The 26,796-nt window shown below is 41.0% G+C and overlaps 4 protein-coding genes across 4 annotated transcripts; all 4 read left to right on the top strand.

The window, feature by feature from the left end:
* Positions 1-1,936: 1,936 nt before the first annotated feature.
* LOC139335913 (extracellular calcium-sensing receptor-like) lies at positions 1,937-6,042 on the top strand. The gene is made up of 8 exons (XM_070969697.1): positions 1,937-2,058; positions 2,394-2,688; positions 2,791-3,080; positions 3,222-3,517; positions 3,812-4,017; positions 4,163-4,380; positions 4,912-5,039; positions 5,138-6,042. Exons 1-8 carry the CDS (start codon positions 1,952-1,954, stop codon positions 6,040-6,042), a joined length of 2,445 nt encoding a protein of 814 aa, XP_070825798.1. The 5' UTR covers positions 1,937-1,951.
* Positions 6,043-7,081: 1,039 nt separating this feature from the next.
* On the top strand, positions 7,082-12,619 carry LOC139336251 (extracellular calcium-sensing receptor-like). The gene is made up of 8 exons (XM_070970274.1): positions 7,082-7,230; positions 7,710-8,004; positions 8,106-8,395; positions 8,716-9,011; positions 9,306-9,511; positions 9,647-9,868; positions 11,498-11,621; positions 11,706-12,619. The coding sequence occupies exons 1-8, from the start codon at positions 7,124-7,126 to the stop codon at positions 12,617-12,619; spliced, it is 2,454 nt and encodes an 817-aa protein (XP_070826375.1). The 5' UTR covers positions 7,082-7,123.
* A 1,023-nt stretch (positions 12,620-13,642) lies between these two features.
* On the top strand, positions 13,643-19,185 carry LOC139336252 (extracellular calcium-sensing receptor-like). The gene is made up of 8 exons (XM_070970275.1): positions 13,643-13,791; positions 14,132-14,426; positions 14,529-14,818; positions 15,103-15,398; positions 16,303-16,508; positions 16,636-16,857; positions 17,852-17,975; positions 18,068-19,185. Exons 1-8 carry the CDS (start codon positions 13,685-13,687, stop codon positions 18,970-18,972), a joined length of 2,445 nt encoding a protein of 814 aa, XP_070826376.1. The 5' UTR covers positions 13,643-13,684; the 3' UTR covers positions 18,973-19,185.
* Positions 19,186-20,097: 912 nt separating this feature from the next.
* LOC139335912 (extracellular calcium-sensing receptor-like) lies at positions 20,098-25,162 on the top strand. Its single transcript, XM_070969696.1, has 8 exons — positions 20,098-20,141; positions 20,548-20,842; positions 20,945-21,234; positions 21,547-21,842; positions 22,461-22,666; positions 22,790-23,011; positions 24,055-24,178; positions 24,258-25,162. Exons 1-8 carry the CDS (start codon positions 20,113-20,115, stop codon positions 25,160-25,162), a joined length of 2,367 nt encoding a protein of 788 aa, XP_070825797.1. The 5' UTR covers positions 20,098-20,112.
* The last annotated feature ends 1,634 nt before the right edge of the window (positions 25,163-26,796 follow it).

Genomic DNA, 26,796 nt, shown 5'->3' with positions numbered 1-26,796 from the left:
ATATGATCAAGTACAACCTCTGCTGGTGATCCACTAGACTGGTTTTGAGTTGTTTGTGACAAGATGAATGACGTCAACCTCTTAAGACTTTCTTGGGTCAGTGTGATGCTTCGCTTGTAGATAATTAAAGGCTCATATGACTGGATTTAACATTTTCAGTAAAAGGCTGTGAGAAAAATGTGTTCACACCCCCAGAAAGCTCATTCAATTCAGCTTGCTTTTGAGAAGGACCTGACGATGAAATTAAGACAGTTTAGTGCAGCTTTATTAGACCATTGGACCAGGCTAATGAAGTTATAAGTAAGCCAAAATGGGTTTTCAATCAGGAGAGACAAGTGAATGAAGTAAAGATAGTTGTTTATTATGACAGTAGATTTTGTAATCAAGGGACATGGTCCTGAGCAGCAGCAAGATAAATCCCCCCAAAATAAGTGGCAGAAGTCCCTCAAAAACCACAGCCTAATATTTCCCCCAGAGAACGCTGACCAACCAAGCAGGAATGACACGGGCCACAATGCCCTGTTTGCAATGTATAGCTTTAGCCAGAAATGGCTTATGATCAGCAGTTACCTGAATACAGTAGCAACCTAACCTGGATTACATGAGAGAGTTGCCCAGAATGTTGAACCCAGAAGAGAAGACCAACTGATGCAAACATTAGTGTTGAACATTAGGTTTGAACGACATTGGTTCACATGTGGGTGTGCTAGGTGCACAGTGGAGAGCAGCAATGACTGCAGGCCGAAAGGGTGAAGGGTGAATCCTGTACTGCTACAGTACTGCAGGAAATGACAGAAACCAACAAGCATGACCAGTATTACAGTGTCTGAAGAACACCAGTTCAGAGTGTTTGATTGGTAATGTAAAAAACAGTTGCTGGAGATTGATTAGAGATACTGAACGTCGAATGTTTGACATTTGCAAAGATTTGCACTGAATTAACAACAGTATGAACATGTGTATAACAGCAGCATGAAAGAACCAAGACAGAGAGAGACAAAAACCTATTTGAAATGACAGTAGAAAGGTTATAGGCTAACTGTGAAGATGTGTTGCTGTGCTTTTGGATAAATGTGTCCAGCTGATGAGAACAGCTGATATGTCAATTGACAGCCTCAGACAATAACAGCGAAGAAATAAGGAGTGAGCAGAGAGGAGGGAATGCAGGATGAGAAATAAACGACAGGCTTACACATGCAAGAGAACAGGCCTCCTGACTGAACGTTACGATGGCTTCATTAGTCATCTCATTTTTGTGTAACCTATTTCCTGAATTGTCCTGCAACTTTTATGTGGTTAAAATATTTGGTCCTGTGTGTTTGCCAAATCAATTGTCACAATCTTACTGTTTTATTGACTTTGTTTTTGCACGAAGGCTCTTGGACGAGTGGGCTGATACTACATGACTTTAGCACACTTTGCAAGTCTTATAGGCTGCACTATCAGATCACAATTAAATCATATTGATTTAACCGAACTTTAAGTGTCATCACTGAAATGTACACTAAATAAGCATATCATTTCATGGTAGTTTCATTTTGATTTGATTTGAATTTAATTGTCATGGCCTGTCCATGAAAACAAAGCTCAGCCTGTTACTTTCCTCTGGCACCAGGACTGTGGGAAGGGCATCCTCTCTCTGATGTACAGTAAGATGACGTACAGTGGAGGGAGGGAAGCCTTTGTCTGAAAATCTATATAAACCAGTGAAAACACACATAGAGCGCCCACAAGCAGTACTTGAATCATGGTGATCTCAGCTCTCTTTATTGGCCTGATCTTGTCTCTTGGTTGGTCCGAGCTGAACTCAGTTGTTGCCTTGAATGGTTCTGGGGATACTCTGAAACAAAAGACTGGGCTTGCAGAGGAAAGGACTAGTGCTGAAGTCAGTACAGAGGGCTCATCTCTGAAATGTAAGCTCCAGGGTACCACTCGTCTACCTGCTTTCTCAATGGTTGGTGACTACACTATTGGGGGTGTTTTCTCCATACACTACTACAAATACACAGAGAAGAGTAATTACACCACCATGCCTGACCCACTAATGTGCACAGGGAGGTTAGTAAGAGGGAGAAGTGGTGAATTTGAGGATGTTACACTGTTTGGGGATATGAATGCTTTGTATTTGTATGCTGTGCTTACAGTTGTTGCTATTTTTTAATTTTATCAATGAGTGCACTGTGATACCTGTGAATTTTGGACTGATATCTAGTTCTGTCATTTCAATTTTGGTAGACAGGTACTCATGATGGCTACTGGGTTCACAGATGTAGTGTAACAATCATTAAGTGCCCATAACTATGAACCAGATTTCTGCTTTATTGCATTTTCTGTAAAATTGTGAATTGTCCTCATATGTAAATTTAAACACTGATATGAGTGTCTGTGTGCAGCATTGACTCCCGTGAACTGCGCTTCGCACGTGCAATGATTTTTGCCATTGAGGAGATTAATAACAACACGGAGCTGCTGCCGGGCATCAAACTCGGTTATCAGATCCATGACTCGTGCACCTCAGTGCCCGTGGCGGTGCATGCAGCATTCCAGCTTTCAAATGGCCTTGACCCTGTGTTTGACACTGGTGATAACTGCTCACGATCTGGTATGGTGATGGCTATCATTGGTGAGTCTGGGTCCACGCGATCCATCTGCATGTCACGTGTCATCGGGCCCTTTAACATTCCTCAAGTAAGTATTTTTAATTTCTGCCAATCTGTGTGTTTAATACAGACCACTACTGATCTCTTTTGTCTCTGTGATTAAATATTTACACTGCTGTTTTTTCTTTAGGTGAGCCACTTTGCCACTTGTGCATGTCTGTCTGATAAGAAGCAGTACCCAAGTTTCTTCAGAACAATCCCCAGTGACCAGTTCCAGGCTGATGCACTGGCTAAACTGGTGAAACACTTTGGCTGGACTTGGATAGGTGCCGTCCGGTCTGATTCGGACTATGGCAATAATGGCATGGCATCTTTCCTTGAAGCAGCGCAGAAGGAGGGGATCTGTGTGGAGTACTCTGAATCTTTCTATCGGACCCACCCACGGAGCAAGATCCAGAGAGTCGCTGATGTTATCCGCAGGTTTCTACATCATTAACTGTGCTTTTGATCTCTGTGCTGACACTGACCTACTGCACAAAAAAACAAACTATTTTGTTAAACAACACACACAAAAAAAACCTTTATACTTGTATTAGTATATGCATTGTAATGTCTCTCCAGGTCGACAGCTTTGGTTGTTGTGGCATTTGTAGCCTCCACAGAACTGAGGATCTTGCTGGAGGAGCTGTCGCGTGAGCCGTCTCCACCTCGCCAGTGGATTGGCAGTGAATCCTGGGTAACTGACCGAGACATGCTGAGGTTCACCTTCTGTGCTGGAGCCATTGGATTTGGCATTCAGCAATCTGTCATCCCAGGTCTGAGAGACTTCTTGCTGGATCTCTCTCCCTCTGAAGTGGCTGCCTCTCCAGTGCTGACTGAGTTCTGGGAGGATTCATTCAACTGCAGACTGAAAAAAAGTGAGAAAATTGAAGTGATTTTTAATCTAGTTGACATTTACAGTTGGGTCCTTGTGGCTGTGTTGTTTTGTTAATTGTCTCTCTGAATGGAGCATCTTCTATTAAAAACTCATCAGCTGCATTAACATCAAACCATAGATTTCTAATCAGAGGGAAATGTACTGATACTAAACAAAGACATGAGGTGGACACAAGGTGCATCTCTGTGAATACTCTCATTTGCGGATTTCAGGCCTTTGTGGCAGGCAGTTTCAAACTTTTCAAACACCTTCCTCAGTCTCTGTGTGTTTTTAGGTGCAGCCACAGATGAGAGTTTGTGTGATGGAACTGAAGACATTCAAACTCTCCAGAGCCCGTACACCGACACATCTCAGCTCCGAATCACTAACATGGTGTACAAGGCTGTTTATGCAATAGCACATGCCATTCATAATGCTGTGTGTCAGGAAACAAATTCTACAACTCAGTGTGACAGATTCACCAGGATCGAGTCCAAACAGGCCAGTCAAAATTAATAACTGAACACTGCAATGCCATTTTTCACAATAATACACTTTGATATGCACCTTTTATAATACAAAATATTCAATTTGTTTTTCTACAATTTCAATTCTTTAAACTCAGTCTAATTTATCATCCTCACAGGTTCTTGCTCAGCTGAAAAAAGTAAATTTTTCCCAGAATGGTTATGATGTGTCATTTGATGCCAACGGGGATCCTGTGGCCAAATATGAGCTGGTTAACTGGCAAAAAACAGAGAGTGGCAGCATTGAGTTGGTGACAGTAGGGCTCTACGATGCATCACTGCCGGTGGGCCAGGAGTTCCGTATCAACAAGAACCTCACCTGGATGGAGGGTGGCAAAGAAATAAGTATCCCAAAAGAAATAAGTTGACATGTTCTCATTCCAAATGTAATGCTTTTAAAGGATGGGATATGTGTTTTGGTCCCTGTTCCTTCCATTCACGTTGGCTGTAAACAGATCCACTACGAATACATTTCAAATATCAGAGATGTGGGACAAATTCACTGCCCTCATTCCATGCAATAATGGTGCCCAGTTAATGTAGCGTAACTTCAGAAGACAACCACTTTCCACGATTTGTTGGAATCTGAGTGAAGCATCAATTTCGCTTCAGCTTATGGTCAGAAAGCATCTGCACACAGATTCGCCCCCCCAGCAGGAACATTGAAATGACTTTCAATAAACATATTGCGATAAACAGGAATGATTACGATGACAAACAACACTTTCAGTACACATACTGGCATGTGAGTAGTCATTTACAACAGACTTGAACTGTATGATATAAATGTATGAATGTGAGTCTATTTGTTCTTCACAAGAGCTGCAGAGCACATATGAATATGTGGGAGTTTGTTTGCATCTGTGTTCCAGGTGCCTGTGTCAGTGTGCAGTGACAGCTGTCCTCCAGGAACTCGTAAAGTGCTGCAGAAAGGAAAACCCATCTGCTGTTATGATTGTGTACCATGTCCTGAGGGAGAGATTAGCAATGCCACAGGTATTTTTATTTAATCATTTTTTGAAATTCATATCTAAAATATCAAATACATGACTGATAAAAGCCCTTTTTGTTGTTTTGTTTTTTTTGTTTTCCAGATTCCCCTGATTGTTTCCCTTGCCCCAAGGAGTTCTGGCCTAATGCAGAGAAAGACACTTGTTTCCCAAAGCCTGTAGAGTTTCTGTCCTTTGATGAGGTCCTAGGAATCATCCTGGCTGCATTCTCCGTTGGTGGTGCCTGTCTTGCCATTATAACAGCAGCCGTGTTCTTTCGTCACAGGTCATCCCCGATTGTAAGAGCCAATAACTCAGAGCTGAGCTTCCTGCTGCTCTTCTCCCTGACTCTTTGTTTTTTATGTTCATTGACTTTCATTGGAGCACCCTCTGAGTGGTCCTGCATGCTGCGCCACACAGCGTTTGGGATCACCTTCGTCCTCTGCATCTCTTGTGTTCTAGGAAAAACAATAGTAGTGTTAATGGCCTTCAAAGCTACACTCCCAGGCAGTAATGTCATGAAATGGTTTGGTCCACTTCAACAAAGGATGACTGTAGTTTCTTTCACATGTATTCAAGTTTTAATATGTATTATTTGGTTGGTTGTTAGTCCCCCTTTTCCAATGAAAAACCTCACCACATACAAGGAGAGAATCATCCTGGAGTGTGCATTAGGCTCAGCTATTGGTTTCTGGGCTGTGCTTGGGTACATAGGCCTACTGGCTGTCTTTTGTTTTTTGTTAGCTGTCCTTGCTCGGAAACTACCTGATAATTTTAATGAAGCCAAGCTTATCACCTTCAGCATGCTGATATTCTGTGCAGTGTGGATCACCTTTATCCCAGCGTATGTCAGCTCTCCTGGAAAATTTACTGTGGCTGTGGAGATATTTGCCATTCTGGCCTCCAGTTTTGGACTAACATTCTGTATATTTGCTCCAAAGTGTTTCATCATATTGTTTCAGCCAGAGAAAAACACCAAGAAACATTTAATGAACAAAAATCAATCTTAAAACATCTGAGATTAGGAAATCATTAAGATAGCAACATGCAATGTAGAGTATAATTATTGAATGTCCTCTTTCACATGATTTTGTCTTATTTTACACAATTATTTTTCACCAAAATTATTTTTCATTTATATAGAATAAATATAAAGTAAAGTCAAATTTGTTACTGTAATACAAATGCTTAAATTGGGTGTGAAAACCCAATGTGAATCTTGAACTTCAGGAGGACGAATGTGCAAAAATTATTAAATAAATAAAAAGAATAAATGAATATTTTAAAGCAAGTGGTTGCTGAGTGGTGATTTTCGGGTTCATTGTAGAATAATATCTGTGTAAGGGGTATGTGGACAGCGGTAAGGACAGCAGGATGGCCCAGGGTGTGACACTGGAAGATTTCTATGATTTTCAAATCCCATTGTTGGCAGGTTGGCAGTGTCTCCTCAGTTGTTCCATGGACTTGCTCCTGGGGCTCAGGGAATGGAGGATCAGGACCGGTTGGTTGAAGAGGGTGCTTACTGGTTCAAGAACATGACACAACTAAGAACATGACACAACTAGACATAAAGACGAACATGAAAACCTTGTCCTTAAACTGCAATAAAATAAGGTGTGCATTTGTTATGCGTAACTCTAATATGAGTTTAAGGAAAAATTAGGAAGATATCTGTTGTTGACAATGGTAATATTACAAGAGAAGAAAAGAGACAGGAACATTTAATTTACATTATATTGTACATGCAGCCCCCCCCCCCCCCCCCCCCAAAAAAAAAGAGATGGGAGTTCATCAAAGAACACAGTGCATCCTCCCTGCTATGCAGCAAGGTGACGTACAGAAAAAGGAGGGAAGCCTTTGTCTGAAAATTTATATAAACCAGTGAAAACACATGCAGTATGCCCACATGCAGATACTTGAGGGATGGAGATCTCATCTCTCTTTATTGGCCTGATCTTGTCTCTTGCCCTGGATAGTTCTGTGGATGGTCTGATAAAAAGGGCCGGTCTTAGGACTGGTGCTGGGGTCATTCCTGAGGTCTCATCCGTGAAATGCAAGCTCCAGGGTACCACTCGTCTACCTACATTCTTGATGGATGGTGATTATGTAATTGGGGGTGTTTTCTCCATGCACTACTACAAACACAGAGAGAGGCATAACTACACCAGCATGCCTGAGCTGCAGAGGTGCACAGGGAGGTTAGTAAGAGGAAATGTTGTGAATTTGAGAATGTTATGCTGTGTTGGGATATAAATGTTCTTTTTGTTTGTTTGTTTGTTTGTTTTGAGTTGTATGTGTTTCACAACCATGCAAAGCTTTCTTTTACAAATGCCAAATCATTGGCCATATGAATTACAGATACTTCATTTATTTAAAAAAAATAAATAAATAAAAAAAATGTAGCGTGTGCATATGAAAGTATTTTTGTGATTTTTATGTTTCTTTAAAAAAAAACACAAGAGTGAAGATTGAGCCAATTATTATTCCACGCCTTAAAATTGCTGTGAATTTTGGACTTTTGATCTAGTTCTCAGACGGGTAGCTGTGATGGATTCACAGATGCAGTGCATCTATCATTTATTGAACATAACTGTGTTCTCCTCTTTTGTCTTTTCTGTAAAATTGCAAATTGTCCTCATATGTAAATTTAAACACTGATATGAGTGTCTGTGTGCAGCATTGACTCCCGTGAACTGCGCTTCGCACGTGCAATGATTTTTGCCATTGAGGAGATTAATAACAGCACGGAGCTGTTGCCGGGCATCAAACTCGGTTATCAGATCCATGACTCGTGCACCTCAGTTCCCGTGGCAGTGCATGTGGCATTCCAGCTTTCAAATGGCCTCGACCCTGTGTTTGACCCTGGTGATAACTGCTCACAATCTGGTATGGTGATGGCTATCGTCGGGGAGTCTGGGTCCACGCCATCCATCAGCATGTCGCGCATCCTCGGGTCCTTTAACATTCCTCAAGTAAGTATTTTTAATTTCTGCCAATCTATGTGTCTGCCATTGTGCAGTGATATTGCTTTTGTCTCTGTGATTAAATATTTACACTGCTGTTTTTTCTTTAGGTGAGCCACTTTGCCACTTGTGCATGCCTGTCTGATAAGAAGCAGTATCCGAGTTTCTTCAGAACAATTCCCAGTGACCAGTTCCAGGCTGACGCACTGGCTAAACTGGTGAAACACTTTGGCTGGACTTGGATAGGTGCCATCCGGTCTGATACAGACTATGGCAATAATGGCATGGCATCGTTCTTGGAAGCAGCGCAGAAGGAGGGGATCTGTGTGGAGTACTCTGAATCTTTTCATCGAGCCCATCCACGTAGCAAAATCCAGAGAGTAGCTGATGTTATCCGCAGGTTTGTAAATCACCGATTGTGTTTTTGTCCTTTGTACTGACACTGACTCTTCTGCACACAAAACCACAAAAACTGTTAAGGCAAACATTTGATGAAAGATTATTTTATTATCTTAGTAGCAAGATATGAGAGATGTACCTTTATCATCTTGTTTGTTATGTTTATTATTGATGTTGTTGTAAAAATAAAATTATGGTGACCAATTCTGTAAACTCACTATACCAAAATAAAATAAAAGAAAACCCAAGTACCCCATATCTTTCCATCAGGATATTGATGCTTGTGTTCAAACAATATAATGCATTGTAATGTTTGTGTAGGTCCACAGCCATGGTTATTGTGGCATTTGCTGCCTCTGCAGAATTGAGGATGCTACTGGAAGAGCTGTCACTGGAACCCTCTCCACCTCGCCAGTGGATAGGCAGTGAGGCCTGGGTCACCAACCGAGACATGCTGAGGTTCACCTTCTGTGCTGGAGCCATCGGATTTGGCATTCAGCAATCTGTCATCCCAGGTCTGAGAGACTTCTTGCTGGATCTCTCTCCCTCTGAAGTGGCTGCCTCTCCAGTGCTGACTGAGTTCTGGGAGGATTCATTCAACTGCAGACTGGAAAAAAGTGAGAAAGTTGATCTGATTTTTAACATAGTTCACATTCACAGTTGGGTCCTTGTGACTGTGTTGTTTTGTTGATTGTCTCTCTGAATGAAGCATCTTCTGTTAAAAACTCATCAGCTGCATTAACATCAAACCATAGATTTCTAATCAGAGGGAAATGTACTGATACCGAACAAAGACATGAGGTGGACACAAGGTGCATCTCTGTGAATAATCTCACTTGAAGATTTCAGACCTTTGTGGCAGGCAGCTTCAAACTTTTCAAACACCTTCCTCAGTCTCTGTGTGTTTTTAGGTGCAGCCACTGATGAGAGTTTGTGTGATGGAACTGAAGACATTCAAACTCTCCAGAGCCCGTACACCGACACATCTCAGCTCCGAATCACTAACATGGTGTACAAGGCTGTTTATGCAATAGCACATGCCATTCATAATGCTGTGTGTCAGGAAACAAATTCTACAACTCAGTGTGACAGATTCACCAGGATCGAGTCCAAACAGGTCAGTCAAAGTAAATATGTGAACTCCCCAAAGTCTGTTTTTCACCATAATGTACATTTTATTAAATTACATATTAAGTATATTTTATGGTTTACTTTCTCTCACACACTGTTTTACTCGACTTCATCCTCACAGATTCTTGCTCAGCTGAAGCAAGTGAATTTTTCCCAGAATGGTTATGATGTATCATTCGATGCCAACGGGGATCCTGTGGCCAAATATGAATTGGTTAACTGGCAAAAAACTGAGAGTGGCAGCATTGAGTTGGTGACAGTAGGGCTCTACGATGCATCACTGCAGGTGGGCCAGGAGTTCCATATCAACAGGAACCTCACCTGGATGGAGGGTGCCACAGAAGTAAGGAGCCCAAAAGCAATAATTTGACATTTTCTAATTTTAAATTTGGTGATCTCAGAAGGTATGATATGTCACAGTTGTGTATCCGAGGGTGCACAAAAACAAGGGGGTTGGACCCTGAACGCAGTACACCAAACAGGCAGGTATAAGCAACAACAGCAAGTGAACAAAAGTAAAGTGGCAGAAAAGGAAGGAAATGAAAACAGAGGGAGCAGGCTGAGTCAAATCTAAGAAGAAAGGTAACATACAAAAACTGAATCACAACCCCAAATGCAAAAAAAATGTTTTTGACATGTACTCCATTGTAAATTGTGTAAAGACAATATATCTGATGTTTTACAACATCAGCTTCATTGATTTTTGTGACGCTTATCCTGAATTTGATGCCAGCAAAACATTTCAAACCAGTTGGGACACGAGTAAACTAAGACTGGGAAAGCTCCAAAAACACCAGTTTGGAACATTCCACAGGTAAACAGGTTCATTGCTAATAGGTGATAGCATCATGATTGGGTATGAAATGGGCATCCTGGAAAGGTTCAGTTGTTTACAAGCAAGGATGGAGCGAAGTTCACCACTTTGTGATCACATGATTGTAAAAAAGATATTACTGCACAGACACACCTCATAAAAACATTGTTGGTAAACACTGTTTGCAAATGATTGCATTCTGTCTTATTTACTTTTTACACAGCGTCCTAACTTGCTTGAACAAAGTGGGATGACATAAGGAACACAAGCAACCAAACACAGATGACCTGACAACTGAAAGACGGACAGCACATGGACTAAATACAGGAGAGACTCATTAACTGTAGCACACAGGTGACCGAGAAGACAGGCGGGAAAACACAAAGACAGGAAATAAAATAAAATAAAATAAAATAAAATAAAATAAAATAAAATAAAATAAAATAAAATAAAATAAAATAAAATAAAATAAAATAAAATAAGCCATGCAAGGAGAATAACTTTCAAAATAAAACAGGAAACAGACTAAGCTAGCTGAAAAAAACATGACATAATATCTGTGTTTGGTTCCTTGTTCCTCTTGTCCATACTGGCTGTGAAGAGATCCATCCCTAAAACAATTCCAGTGTGAAAGATGTTGGACAAAATTCACAGTCCTCATTCTGTGCAAAAATGGTTTCTAAAATTCAGATAAAACAAGTCAGCAGAGTGAGATATACAAATCAAGAGGGTATATTCCAAAGTTAAAGTATTTTGGTAAGAGAAATTGCTCTCTTCTTGATCTCAGGCAGATGCATACTAACAGAAATATGTAACTCAGTTGTACTAAAGAGGCCATAACTCTGGAGGATAACCACTTGGTTTGTCAAACTGTGACTGCTGAAGACTTATTTTAGCTTCAGCCAACTTTAAGAACACATTTTTTCCACAAAACAAGTGTTTTGTTGCCCAGCAGTTTTATGGAAATGGCTGGAGGAATGGATCCCTTCAGAGGCAGCATAAACAGGAATGATTACGCTGACCAATAACACTTTCAATACACATATTGGCATGTGAGTATTGTTTTGAGGCAGACTTGTAAAATGTGAACCTTTCGTTTAATCCTAAGAGCTGCATAGCACACCTGAATATATGTGTTTCTTTGCATCTGTGTTCCAGGTGCCTGTGTCAGTGTGCAGTGACAGCTGTCCTCCAGGAACTCGTAAAGTGCTGCAGAAAGGAAAACCCATCTGCTGTTATGATTGTGTACCATGTCCTGAAGGAGAGATTAGCAATACTACAGGTTGTTTTTATTGTTTGAAATGCATATTTACATCATAAAATATATAACTGCTAAAATGCTTTTATCTTTTTTTTTTCTTTTCAGATTCCCCTGATTGTTTCCCTTGCCCCAAGGAGTTCTGGCCTAATGTTGAGAGAAACACTTGTTTCCCAAAGTCTGTGGAGTTTCTGTCCTTTGATGAGGTCCTAGGAATCATCCTGGCTGCATTCTCCGTTGGTGGTGCCTGTCTTGCCATTATAACAGCAGCCGTGTTCTTTCGTCACAGGTCATCCCCGATTGTAAGAGCCAACAACTCAGAGCTGAGCTTCCTGCTGCTCTTCTCCCTGACTCTTTGTTTTTTATGTTCATTAACTTTCATTGGAGCACCCTCTGAGTGGTCCTGCATGCTGCGCCACACAGCGTTTGGGATCACCTTCGTCCTCTGCATCTCTTGTGTTCTAGGAAAAACAATAGTAGTGTTAATGGCCTTCAAAGCTACACTCCCAGGCAGTAATGTCATGAAATGGTTTGGTCCACTTCAACAAAGGATGACTGTAGTTTCTTTCACATGTATTCAAGTTTTAATATGTATTATTTGGTTGGTTGTTAGTCCCCCTTTTCCAATGAAAAACCTCACCACATACAAGGAGAGAATCATCCTGGAGTGTGCATTAGGCTCAGCTATTGGTTTCTGGGCTGTGCTTGGGTACATAGGCCTACTGGCTGTCTTTTGTTTTTTGTTAGCTGTCCTCGCTCGGAAACTACCTGATAATTTTAATGAAGCCAAGCTTATCACCTTCAGCATGCTGATATTCTGTGCAGTGTGGATCACTTTTATCCCAGCGTATGTCAGCTCTCCAGGGAAATTTACTGTGGCTGTGGAGATATTTGCCATTCTGGCCTCCAGTTTTGGACTAACACTGTGCATATTTGCTCCAAAGTGTTTCATCATATTGTTTCAGCCAGAGAAGAACACCAAGAAACATTTAATGAACAAAAATCAAACAAAAGGCATCTGAGGTTTGGAAATAATGGCAGTATATATCTCAGCTCTGCACATTTAAAACAGCTTTCACCTTATTGATTTAACTATGTACATTTACATGTTTTTAACAGTACACATTTCAAGATTTTAAGAAGTTATAGTCTTATTTCACTTTTTTCGATGTCGCAAATAAAATGTGAATTGATATGAAAAATGACTGGTCCTGAGTTCTATCTTGATATTGTCATTAAATCATTTCATTTATATCACAGTGGAACAACAACAACAACAACAAAAATCTTGTGCTACAAAGTACTTCATAATCCATTAAAAGTGTGCATTTGTTAAGCTTAACTGTAATATAAGCTAAAGTGAAAAAGGTATGAGGGTTACAAAGAAGATATTGGGTGTTTACCATGGTAACTTTGTAAGGGGAGAAAAGAGGCGGTGACATGCAATACCAGGGTAAGAGGAAATCTGCATTCCTCATTCTGTGCAAAAATGACATCAAAAATTGAGATAATATGACACTTCAGTCGTCTGAAGGACAAGTCAAGCTGGATTCTCAGATTGATCACAAGATCTAGCCCTCTGAACAGCTTTGACAACTGCTGCAGAGGCCTGTACAGGGGAGATGCTCCCTTCTTTCAATGAATGGAGTTACAAGGTGGCAATATTGTTACATTTTGATCATGAAAGCCTGCATGGTCTCATCCATAGTGCCACCCCCTTGGGTCAGATCCGGTCACAGGCAGTGCATTGCCTGTGACTGCTCTCCCTCTGTCTCTGATGTGCAGTAATGACGTACAGAAGAAGGAGGGAAGCCTTTGTCTGAAAATCTATATAAACCAACAAAAGCACACATACAGTATGCCCACATGCAAATACTTGAGGGATGGAGATTTCAGCTCTCTTTATTGGCCTGATCTCACCTCTGAGTTTGTGTGAGCTGAACTCAGTTCTTGCCTTGAATGGTTCTGGGGATGGTCTGAAACAAAGGGCTGTGCTTACAGAGGATAGGACTGGAGCTGGGGTCAGTCCTGAGGACTCATCTGTGAAATGCAAGCTCCAGGGTACCACTCGTCTCCCTGCATTCTCAATGGATGGTGACTATGTTATTGGTGGTGTTTTTGCCATACATGAATACAAGCACACAGAGAAGCATAACTACACCAGCATGCCTGAGCTACAAAGATGCACAGGGAGGTTAGTAAGGGGTTAGTAAGGGGAGAAGTGGGGGATAAGAGAATGTTACACTGTGTTCGGGATAGAAATATTCATATAATGTTCTTGCAATCATGTTGCATCGTTTTGTGTAGTATTGAAAACTTCATAGAATAACAACTACAAACAAATGAAGACTGTGGATTTATTTAACTATTGTTAGTCTGTGCTGTCAAATTCCTGTGAGTTTTGGACTGTCATCTAATCCTGTGTTTTGAATTTTGGTGGTCAATTAAATCTGTGATCTACATTTGGTTCACAGAAGCAGTGCAGCTATCATTCATTGAAATTTGAACAGTTAAATGTGAATGTCTCTGTGTAGCATTGACCACCGCCAACTGCGCTTCTCACGCGCAATGATTTTTGCCATGAAGGAGATTAATAACAGCACAGAACTGCTGCCGGGAATCAAACTTGGTTATCAGATCCATGACTCGTGTGCCTCAGTACTAATGGCCGCAAATGCAGCTTTCCAGCTTTCAAATGGCATTGACCCAGTGTTTGACACGAGTGACAACTGCTCACAGTCTGGTATGGTGATGGCTATCATCGGTGACTCTTCATCCACACGATCGATCAGCATATCACATGTCATCAGGTCCTTTAATATTCCTCAAGTAAATATTTTTAATATCTGGCAAGATATGTGTTTAAGATAGGCCATGACTGATCTCTTTTGTCTCTGTGATTAAAGATTTACACTGCTGTTTTTTCTTTAGGTGAGCCACTTTGCCACTTGTGCATGTCTGTCTGATAAGAAGCAGTATCCGAGTTTCTTCAGAACAATCCCCAGTGACCAGTTCCAGGCTGACGCGCTGGCCAAGCTGGTGAAACACTTTGGCTGGACTTGGATAGGTGCCATCCGGTCTGATTCGGACTATGGCAATAATGGCATGGCATCTTTCTTGGAAGCAGCGCAGAAGGAGGGGATCTGTGTGGAGTACTCTGAATCTTTCTTTCGGACCCACCCACGAAGCAGGATCCAGAGAGTCGCTGATGTTATCCGCAGGTTTCTGCATCACTGATTGTGCTGTTGAACTTTGTACTGACACTGACCTTCTGCACACAAAATCACAAAAACAATTCAGTCAAATATGAGATGGAAGATTGTTTTTTTTTATGACAGTGGTAAATTGGAAATGTATATATATATATATGTTTGAGAATGGTAAATGATGTGACCAATACCGTCCATTCAGCACACCAAAACCAAACATACATCCCATTTTTCTTTGTTTTAACTGTCTTGAAATTTATTTTGGGATCAAACAATAAACTGTAATGTCTCTCCAGGTCGACAGCTATGGTTATTGTGGCATTTGTAGCCTCCAAAGACATGAGGATCCTGCTGGAGGAGCTGTCCCTCAAGCCTTCCCCGCCTCGTCAGTGGATAGCCAGTGAGTCCTGGCTAACTGACCCAGACATGGTGAAGTTCACCTTCTGTGCTGGAGCAATTGGATTTGCCATTGAGCAATCTGTCATCCCAGGTCTGAGAGACTTCTTGCTGGATCTCTCTCCCTCTGAAGTGGCTGCCTCTCCAGTGCTGACTGAGTTCTGGGAGGATTCATTCAACTGCAGACTGGAAAAAAGTGAGAGTGTTTTTTTTTTTTTTAACATAGTTTCCATTCACAGTTGGGTCCTTGTGGTTGTGTTGTTTTGTTGATTGTCTCTCTGAATGGAGCATCTTCTGTTAAAAATTATCAGCTGCATTAAGATCATACCCCAGATTTCTGTTGAGAGGGAAATGTATTGATATTGAAAAAAGACATCAGGTGGACACAAGGTGCACCTGCTGAAGTCCTCTGCTGTCTTTTTGTATGAGCTTTGTATGAAAACTGCAGCAGTTTCACATTACCAATGCTGAAATCTGAACACAAGCACCCAGTATATAGTTAGTCTCCAGGCCACCAAGCTAAAGAGAGAAAAAAAAATTGTACTTAATGGTGTGTATCAGTTACAATAGATGTGTGGATCAAATTAGGTTCTTGTATTGACAGTGATTTCAGATTATTTATTCATTTGAAAACACATTAAAACAGGTCAACTCTGTAGGTGATGAATGGAAAAGTTGTGGACATTGTCTTTTATACATGTGAGATCTGATTACTTATTCATGTTGAGATAAAGTTTGTATACGTAAGTTCAAAAAAGAACAGAACCTAACAAAAACTTCGCTCTTTAAAAGAAAATAGATGAAAGAACGTCTCCAACACTGTAGTTTGAAATGTATTGTAAAGCAAATATATAGTGCAATAATATAGAGATATGGTTTTTTTTGCAAGACACATTTGTCAGATTAAATACAATTAGAGGGCAGCAAAAATGAAAGAGAAACACATGAGCCAGATTAAAATTGCAATTTCATCGCTAAGGCTATAAACACCTGAACACAAGGAGCACCCCTGTGAATAATCTCATTGGAAAATTTCAGGCCTTTGTGGCAGGCAGTTTCAAACTTTTCAAACACCTTCCTCAGTCTCTGTGTGTTTTTAGGTGCAGCCACAGATGAGAGTTTGTGTGATGGAACTGAAGACATTCAAACTCTCCAGAGCCCGTACACCGACACATCTCAGCTCCGAATCAGTAACATGGTGTACAAGGCTGTTTATGCAATAGCACATGCCATTCATAATGCTGTGTGTCAGGAAACAAATTCTACAACTCAGTGTGACAAATTCACCAGGATAGAGTCCAAACAGGTCAGCCAGAGTGAATAAGTGAATACTGCAATACTATAATGCATATTTTTTGGTATGAAGTATTCAGCTTATTTTATGTGTTTTTATATCTTTAAACTGACTGTCTTATTTGACCTCATCCTCACAGGTTCTTACTCAGCTGAAGAAAGTCAGTTTTTCCCGAAATGGTTATGATGTGTCATTCGATGCCAACGGGGATCCTGTGGCCAAATATGAGCTGGTTAACTGGCAAAAAAAAGAGAGTGGCAGCATTGAGTTGGTGACAGTCGGTCGTTACGATGCATCACTGCTGGTGGGCCAGGAGTTCCGTATTGACAGGAACCTCACCTGGATTGAGGGCAGCACACAAGTAAGGAGCCCAAAAGCAATAATTTAGCATATTCCAATTTTAAATTTGGTCATCTCAAAAGGTCCAATATGTGTTTTATGTTCCTGTTATCATCCTGTTATCATCCCCCCCTGGCAATCATGGCTGTGAAGAGATCAATCAATTCCCCTGCAAAACGTGTGAACAAAATCCATCATGCTCATTTTGGGAAAAGTGTCCAAAATTTGGACATGAGACTTTGATAGTGGGGCTGCACGGTGGCGCAGCAGGTAGTGCGCGTGCCTCACAGCAAGAAGGTCGCCGGTTCGATTCCCGGGTCAGGCCTTTCTGTGTGAAGCTTGCATGTTCTCTCCGGACAGACCAAAAACATGCTCATTAGGTTAATTGGTGACTCTAAATTGCCCCTAGGTGTGAGTGTGAATGGTTGTATGTCTGTATATGTTGCCCTGTGATCGACTGGCGACCGGTCCAGGGTGTCTCCCGCCTCCCGCCTGTTGACAGCCGAGATAGGCTCCGGCCCCCCCCCGCGACCCCGAAAGGGATAAGCAGCATAGAAAATGGATGGATGGATGGACTTTAATAGTGTGAGTTTGACAAACCAATTGGGTATCTTTTGAAAGTTTTATTATTGTAAGTCTGAAAATTTGTTCATTTGCTGAGCTTCAGCTGAGGTAACAATTAGATGGAGTTTGGAGTACAAAAACTGTAACTCTAGGAGATAACCACTTGATTTGTCAAACTGACTGCTGAATCCTCATTTTAACTTCAGCTGAACAAGACAAGGACTCTGGATTCCCCCCCCCCCCATGCCCGTTAAATTGAAATGGCTTTAGGACTGTACTTCTTGATAGCAACTGTGAACAAGAGGAATGGATATTGTCCAGTAATACTTTCAATGCACATGATGCATGTGAGTACTGTTTACGTCGGACTCAAAAGAAACGTGAACCCATCCTTTAACCCTCATTACTTCATAGCACACCTGAATATGTGTTTGGCTGTATCTGTGTTCCAGGTGCCTGTGTCAGTGTGCAGTGACAGCTGTCCTCCAGGAACTCGTAAAGTGCTGCAGAAAGGAAAACCCATCTGCTGTTATGATTGTGTACCATGTCCTGAGGGAGAGATTAGCAATGCTACAGGTATTTTTGTATTTATTAATTTTTTTTAGAATTCATATCTAAAATGTTAAATATATGACAACTGAAGGCCCCTCTGTTGTTTTGTTTTCCAGATTCCTCTGATTGTTTGCCTTGCCCCAAGGAGTTCTGGCCTAATGCAGAGAGAGACACTTGTTTCCCAAAGCCTGTGGAGTTTCTGTCCTTTGACGAGGTCCTCGGAATCATCCTGGCTGCATTCTCCGTTGGTGGTGCCTGTCTTGCTATTATAACAGCAGCTGTGTTCTTTCGTCACAGGTCATCCCCGATTGTAAGAGCCAACAACTCAGAGCTGAGCTTCCTGCTGCTCTTCTCCCTGACTCTATGTTTCTTATGTTCATTAACTTTCATTGGAGCACCCTCTGAGTGGTCCTGCATGCTGCGCCACACAGCGTTTGGGATCACCTTCGTCCTCTGCATCTCTTGTGTTCTAGGAAAAACAATAGTAGTGTTAATGGCCTTCAAAGCTACACTCCCAGGCAGTAATGTCATGAAATGGTTTGGTCCACTTCAACAAAGGATGACTGTAGTTTCTTTCACATGTGTTCAAGTTTTAATATGTATTATTTGGTTGGTTGTTAGTCCCCCTTTTCCAATGAAAAACCTCACCACATACAAGGAGAGAATCATCCTGGAGTGTGCATTAGGCTCAGCTATTGGTTTTTGGGCTGTGCTTGGGTACATAGGCCTACTGGCTGTCTTTTGCTTAGTGTTAGCTGTCCTCGCTCGGAAACTACCTGGTAATTTTAATGAAGCCAAGCTTATCACCTTCAGCATGCTGATATTCTGTGCAGTGTGGATCACTTTTATCCCAGCGTATGTCAGCTCTCCAGGGAAATTTACTGTGGCTGTGGAGATATTTGCCATTCTGGCCTCCAGTTTTGGACTAACACTGTGCATATTTGCTCCAAAGTGTTTCATCATATTGTTTCAGCCAGAGAAGAACACCAAGAAACATTTAATGAACAAAAATCAATTGTAAAGCTCTGAACATTTAAAACAGCTTTCACCTTATTGATTTAACTATGTACATTTACATGTTTTTAACAGTACACATTTCAAGATTTTAATAAGTTATAGTCTTATTTCACTTTTTTCCATGTGGTAAATAAAATGTGAATTGATATGAAAAATGTCTGGTCCTGAGTTCTATCTTGACATTTTTCATTAAATCATTTTATATATATCACAGTGGAACAAAAAAAAAAACAAAACAAAACAAAAAAAAAACATAACAAAAAAAACTTGTGCTACAAAGTACTTCATAATCCATTAAAAGTGTGCATTAGTTAAGCTTAACTGTAATATAAGCTAAATTGAAAAAGGTATGAGGGTAACAAAGAAGATATTGGGTGTTTACCATGGTAACTTTGTAAGGGGAGAAAAGAGGCGGTGACATGCAATACCAGGGTAAGAGGAAATCTGCATTCCTTATTCTGTGCAAAAATGACATCAAAAATTGAGATAATATGACACTTCAGTCGTCTGAGGGACAAGTCAAGCTGGATCCTCAGGTTGATCACAAGATCTAGCCCTCTGAACAGCTTTGACAACTGCTGCAGAGGCCTGTGCAGGGGAGATGCTCCCTTCTTTCAATGAATGGAGTTACAAGGTGGCAATATTGTTACATTTTGATCATGAAAGCCTGCATGGTCTCATCTATAGTGCCACCCCCTTGGGTCAGATCCGGTCACAGGCAGTGCATTGCCTGTGACTGCTCTCCCTCTGTCTCTGATGTGCAGTAATGACGTACAGAAGAAGGAGGGAAGCCTTTGTCTGAAAATCTATATAAACCAACAAAAGCACACATACAGTATGCCCACATGCAAATACTTGAGGGATGGAGATTTCAGCTCTCTTTATTGGCCTGATCTCACCTCTGAGTTTGTGTGAGCTGATCTCAGTTCTTGCCTTGAATGGTTCTGGGGATGGTCTGAAACAAAGGGCTGTGCTTACAGAGGATAGGACTGGAGCTGGGGTCAGTCCTGAGGACTCATCTGTGAAATGCAAGCTCCAGGGTACCACTCGTCTCCCTGCATTCTCAATGGATGGTGACTATGTTATTGGTGGTGTTTTTGCCATACATGAATACAAGCACACAGAGAAGCATAACTACACCAGCATGCCTGAGCTACAAAGATGCACAGGGAGGTTAGTAAGGGGTTAGTAAGGGGAGAAGTGGGGGATAAGAGAATGTTACACTGTGTTCGGGATAGAAATATTCATATAATGTTCTTGCAATCATGTTGCATCGTTTTGTGTAGTATTGAAAACTTCATAGAATAACAACTACAAACAAATGAAGACTGTGGATTTATTTAACTATTGTTAGTCTGTGCTGTCAAATTCCTGTGAGTTTTGGACTGTCATCTAATCCTGTGTTTTGAATTTTGGTGGTCAATTAAATCTGTGATCTACATTTGGTTCACAGAGGCAGTGCAGCTATCATTCATTGTCCAGGAATGTAGTTCTGATTTATTGTGTTTTTTCTTTAAAAGTGTGATTTGTCCTCATTATATGCAAATTTGAACAGTTGAATATGAATGTCTCTGTGTAGCATTGACCACCGTCAACTGCGCTTCTCACGCGCAATGATTTTTGCCATGAAGGAGATTAATAACAGCACAGAACTGCTGCCGGGAATCAAACTTGGTTATCAGATCCATGACTCGTGTGCCTCAGTACTAATGGCCACACATGCAGCATTTCAGCTTTCAAATGGCATTGACCCAGTGTTTGACGTGAGTGACAACTGCTCACAGTCTGGTATGGTGATGGCTATCATCGGTGACTCCTCGTCCACACGATCGATCAGCATATCACATGTCATCGGGTCCTTTAATATTCCTCAAGTAAATATTTTTAATATCTGGCAAGATATGTGTTTCAGATAGGCCATGACTGATCTTTTTTGTCTCTGTGATTAAAGATTTACACTGCTGTTTTTTCTTTAGGTGAGCCACTTTGCCACTTGTGCATGTCTGTCTGATAAGAAGCAGTATCCGAGTTTCTTCAGAACAATCCCCAGTGACCAGTTCCAGGCTGACGCGCTGGCTAAACTGGTGAAACACTTTGGCTGGACTTGGATAGGTGCCATCCGGTCTGATTCGGACTATGGCAATAATGGCATGGCATCGTTCTTGGAAGCAGCGCAGAAGGAGGGGATCTGTGTGGAGTACTCTGAATCCTTCTATCGGACCCACCCACGAAGCAGGATCCAGAGAGTAGCTGATGTTATCCGCAGGTTTCTGCATCACTGATTGTGCTGTTGAACTTTGTACTGACACTGACCCTCTGCACACAAAACCACAAAAACAATTCAGTCAAATATGAGATGGAGGATTTTTTTTTTATGTTAGTGGCAAATTTCAAATGTGTCATTTTTAATCAGGTTTATTTCTCTAACATTTATTATGAATGTTGTTTGAAAATGGTAAATTATGTGACCAATACTGTCCATTCAGCAAAACCAAAACTGAATGTAACTCTTTTTTTTTGTGTTAACTATTTTGAAATTTCTATTGGTTTAATACACTAGACTCTCATGTCTCTCCAGGTCAACAGCTATGGCTATTGTGGCATTTGTAGCCTCTACAGACATGAGGATCCTGCTGGAGGAGCTGTCGCTCGAGCCCTCTCCACCTCGTCAGTGGATAGGCAGTGAGTCTTGGGTCACCAACCGAGACATGCTGAGGTTCAGTTTCTGTGCTGGAGCCATCGGATTTGGCATTCAGCAATCTGTCATCCCAGGTCTGAGAGACTTCTTGCTGGATCTCTCTCCCTCTGAAGTGGCTGCCTCTCCAGTGCTGACTGAGTTCTGGGAGGATTCATTCAACTGCAGACTGGAAAAAAGTGAGAAAGTTCATCTGATTTTCAACATAGTTTACTTTCACAGTTGAGTCCTTGTGTTGTTTTGTTTTGTTGTGTTGATTGTCTGAGTGGACCTTCCTGTGTTGGAAATCATGAGCTGTTTGAAAATGAAACCCCACATTTCAATCTAGAGGGAAATGTATTGATATTGAACAAAGACATGAGGGGGGCATAAGGTGCATCTCTGTAAATAATCTCATTTTATGAATTCAGTTCAAGTTTCAGTCTTCTGGTGTCTTTCAGAATATTTGGTACATTTGGACATTACTGTATCTTTTATGCATGTGACATCTGATGACTAATTCATGTTAATATAAATTATTAAATATTGTATATATAAGTTGTTTTTTTTTTAAACAGGACCCAACAAAAAATTAAACAGTAGCTCTAAGAAAATAGATGAATGAACTTCTCCAAAACAGTACTTTGAAATGTATTGTAAAGTAAATATGTTTTCTAAATAAAATAGAAGAATATGGATATATGGGTTTTTGCAAGACACATTGGCAGGTTAAATACGATTAACATGTGAGCAAGAATAAAAATGCAATTTCATTGCTAAGGCTATAAACACCTTCATCAGTCTCTGTGTGTTTTTAGGTGCAGCCACAGACGACAGTTTGTGTGATAGAAATGAAGACCTTCAAACTCTCCAGAGCCCGTACACCGACACATCTCAGCTCCGAATCACTAACATGGTGTACAAGGCTGTTTATGCAATAGCACATGCCATTCATAATGCTGTGTGTCAGGAAACAAATTCTACAACTCAGTGTGACAAATTCACCAGGATAGAGTCCAAACAGGTCAGTCAAAGTGAAGAAGTGAACACTGCAATACTATAATGTATATTTTTTGGTATGAAGTACTCATTTTACGTGTTTTTTATATCTTGAACCTCACTGTCTTATTTGACCTCATCCTCACAGGTTCTTACTCAGCTGAAGAAAGTCAGTATTTCCCAAAATGGTTACGATGTGTCATTTGATGCTAACGGGGATCCTGTGGCCAAATATGAGCTGGTTAACTGGCAACAAACTAAGAGTGGCAGCATTGAGTTGGTGACAGTTGGGCATTACGATGCATCACTGCCGGTGGGCCAGGAGTTCCATATCAACAGGAACCTCACCTGGATTGAGGGCGGCACAGAAGTTAGAACCTGAAAAGCAATAATTTAATATATGAGATCCCTATTCAAAGATTATGAGATCAAATGATACAGATATGTGTTTTATGTTCCTTATCCCCCCTGGCATAAGTCGCCGTGAAGAGATCCATTCTTAATACAATTCCAGTGCAAAATGTGTGGGACAAAATCCATCATGCTCTCTTTGGGAAAAGTGTCCAAAATTCAGATATGACACTTTAACAGTGTGAGTTTGACAAATCAAATGGGGATCTTTCAAAGTGACATTGTTTTCACTATGAAAATTTGTTCATTTGCTGAGCTGCAGCTGAGGTTACAAAAAGATGGAGTTTGGAGAATAAAAATGTAACTCTAGGAGATAACCTCTTGATTTGTCAAACTCTGACTGCTGAATCCTCATTTTAACTCCAGCTGAACTTCACAAGTTCTCTGGACTTTGTCGCTCCTGTCATTAAATATAAACGGTCTTAGGACCAGACTTCTTGACAGCCTTTGTAATCAAGAGGAATGGATACAATGTCCAATATAATACTTTCAATGCACATACTTGAATGTGAGTACTATTTATGCCAGACTCGAAAAAATATGAATCCATCCTTTAACCCTCATTACTTCATAGCACACCTGAATATGTTTTATTTAATATGTTGTTTGCAGGGCTGCACGGTGGCGCAGCAGGTAGTGCGGGTGCCTCACAGCAAGAAGGTTGCCGGTTCGATCCCCGGGTCAGGCCTTTCTGTGTGAAGTTTGCATGTTCTTCCCGTGCATGCGTGGGTTCTCTCCGGGCACTCTGGCTTCCTCCCACAGACCAAAAACATGCTCATTAGGTTAATTGATGACTCTAAATTGTCCGTAGGTGTGAGTGTGAGTGTGAATGTTTGTCTGTCTTTGCATGTGGCCCTGCAATCGGCTGGCAACCGGTTCAGGGTGTACCCTGCCTCTCGCCCATTGTAGCTGGGATAGGCTCCAGCCCCCCGCAACCCCGAAAGGGATAGGCGGTATAGATAATGGATGGATGGATGGATGTTGTTTGCATCTGTGTTCCAGGTGCCTGTGTCAGTGTGCAGTGACAGCTGTCCTCCAGGAACTCGTAAAGTGCTGCAGAAAGGAAAACCCATCTGCTGTTATGATTGTGTACCATGTCCTGAGGGAGAGATTAGCAATGCTACAGGTATTTTTTATTCTTTGAAATGCATATCTACATCATCAAATATGATAACTGATAAAATGTTTGTTTGTTTTTTTTCCAGATTCCCCTGATTGTTTTCCTTGCCCCAAGGAGTTCTGGCCTAATGCAGAGAGAGACACTTGTTTCCCAAAGCCTGTGGAGTTTCTGTCCTTTGACGAGGTCCTAGGAATCATCCTGGCTGCATTCTCCGTTGGTGGTGCCTGTCTTGCCATTATAACAGCAGCTGTGTTCTTTCGTCACAGGTCATCCCCGATTGTAAGAGCCAATAACTCAGAGCTGAGCTTCCTGCTGCTCTTCTCCCTGACTCTTTGTTTTTTATGTTCATTGACTTTCATTGGAGCACCCTCTGAGTGGTCCTGCATGCTGCGCCACACAGCGTTTGGGATCACCTTCGTCCTCTGCATCTCTTGTGTTCTAGGAAAAACAATAGTAGTGTTAATGGCCTTCAAAGCTACACTCCCAGGCAGTAATGTCATGAAATGGTTTGGTCCACTACAACAAAGGATGACTGTAGTGTCTTTCACATGTATTCAAGTTTTAATATGTATTATTTGGTTGGTTGTTAGTCCCCCTTTTCCAATGAAAAACCTCACCACATACAAGGAGAGAATCATCCTGGAGTGTGCATTAGGCTCAGATATTGGTTTCTGGGCTGTGCTTGGTTACATAGGCCTACTGGCTGTCTTTTGCTTAGTGTTAGCTGTCCTCGCCCGGAAACTACCTGATAATTTTAATGAAGCCAAGCTTATCACCTTCAGCATGCTGATATTCTGTGTAGTGTGGATCACTTTTATCCCAGCGTATGTCAGCTCTCCTGGGAAATTCACTGTGGCTGTGGAGATATTTGCCATTCTGGCCTCCAGTTTTGGACTAACATTCTGTATATTTGCTCCAAAGTGTTTCATCATATTGTTTCAGCCAGAGAAGAACACCAAGAAACATTTAATGAACAAAAATCAATCATAAAGCATCTGAGGTTTGGAAATAATGGCAAATAGTTTTGATCTCGGCTCTGCACATTCAAAACAGTTTTCACCTAGTTGATTTAAATTTGTACATGTACATGTTTTTAATGGTACATATTTTTAAGATTTTAAGAGGTTATAGTCTTATTTATTTCTTCTTTTTTTTCATGTGCTAAATAAAATGTGAATTGACCACGAAATATGTCTGGTCCTGAGTTCTATCTTGACTTTTTCATTAAATCATTTCACATAATATCACAGTGGAACAAAGAATCTTGGGATCTATTTGAGATGGGATTAATCTACTTATCCCAGCCTGTCACACCAACACCATCCACCCCACCCCCCAATATTGAAACATTGATAAGATAAATATGAAATGTTCAAATTGAACACAGCTGCAGTTTGCAGAAATGTAATTCCAACATTTCATTCTGGTATCAGGACTGATCTCACTGGATTAAAATTAATAATGGCTGTTTTATTCCTTTGCATTTCATTCTGCTGTTTTATCTCATGTAATGAATGTTTTAAAGTATCAAAGAAAGTTACTTTTAATGCTGATCAATTCTGAGCAGATGACTCAGAAAGTGAAATACAGACAGTATGATTAGTATCTACTTTATGTCCTGGGTGGATGGATCCAGTATGGCTTTCTTTGTGTTGCTCATTAGTCTCAGCAGGATCATGTGACATTTGGGTCGAAACAGTGCCATCAAGGGGCCAAAACTGGAGGTGACAATGTCAAAAACATCCACTGTCTCTGCATTATTGTCTGGAGAGTTGACATACCAGGGACAAGGGGTACCTGCAAAAAAAAAAAAAAATAAAATAAAATAAAAAAATAAGGTGAACGAGTTGGACTTGGACAAGACTTCATCAAAGACCACAAGGTAAAGGTGTTCTCGCTCTCTGATGTGCAGTGAGGTCACATACAGGAGAAGGAGGGAAACTTTTGTCTGAAATTCTATATAAACCAGTGAAAACAAACACACAGTATGCCCTTATGCATCAGGTGAGGGATGGAGATCTCAGCTCTCTTCATTGGCCTGATCTTGTCTCTGAGTTTGTGTGAGCTGAGCTCAGCTCAGAAACAAAGGGCTGGGCTTGCAGAGGATAGGACTGTTGCTGGGATCAGTACTGAGGCCTCATTTGTGAAATGCAAGCTCCAGGGTACCACTCGTCTCCCTGCTTTCTCAATGGATGGTGACTATGTCATTGGGGGGGTTTTCTCCATACACCACTACAAACACATAGTGAAGCATGACTACAACAGCCTGCCCGAGCCACTAAGGTGCACAGGGAGGTTAGTAAAAGAGAGAAGTGATGGATAAGAGTTATATTGTGTGGGGAAAAAATGTTTTGATTGTCATTATGTGCTTACAATAGCGTTGCAAGACTGTTGCGTGATATTGAGAACTGTATTTTATTAACTGCTTAAAAACAAATATTCTTCTGACTATTATTAATCCATGAGTTAACATTCTTGACAATTTTAGACTGTTTTCTAACCCTATGTTTTGAATTTTATCGCGATGGCAATTCTTGATATGGTTAACAGATGCAGGGAGCTTTCAGTTATTTTTTCCATAACTATGAATTGCAGATGGGTATTTTCTGTAAAAACTTTCCTCA

This window comes from Chaetodon trifascialis, chromosome 9 (assembly GCF_039877785.1).
Source record: "Chaetodon trifascialis isolate fChaTrf1 chromosome 9, fChaTrf1.hap1, whole genome shotgun sequence".
Lineage (NCBI taxonomy): Eukaryota > Metazoa > Chordata > Actinopteri > Chaetodontiformes > Chaetodontidae > Chaetodon > Chaetodon trifascialis.
This window is presented reverse-complemented; position numbering and strand designations above follow the sequence as displayed.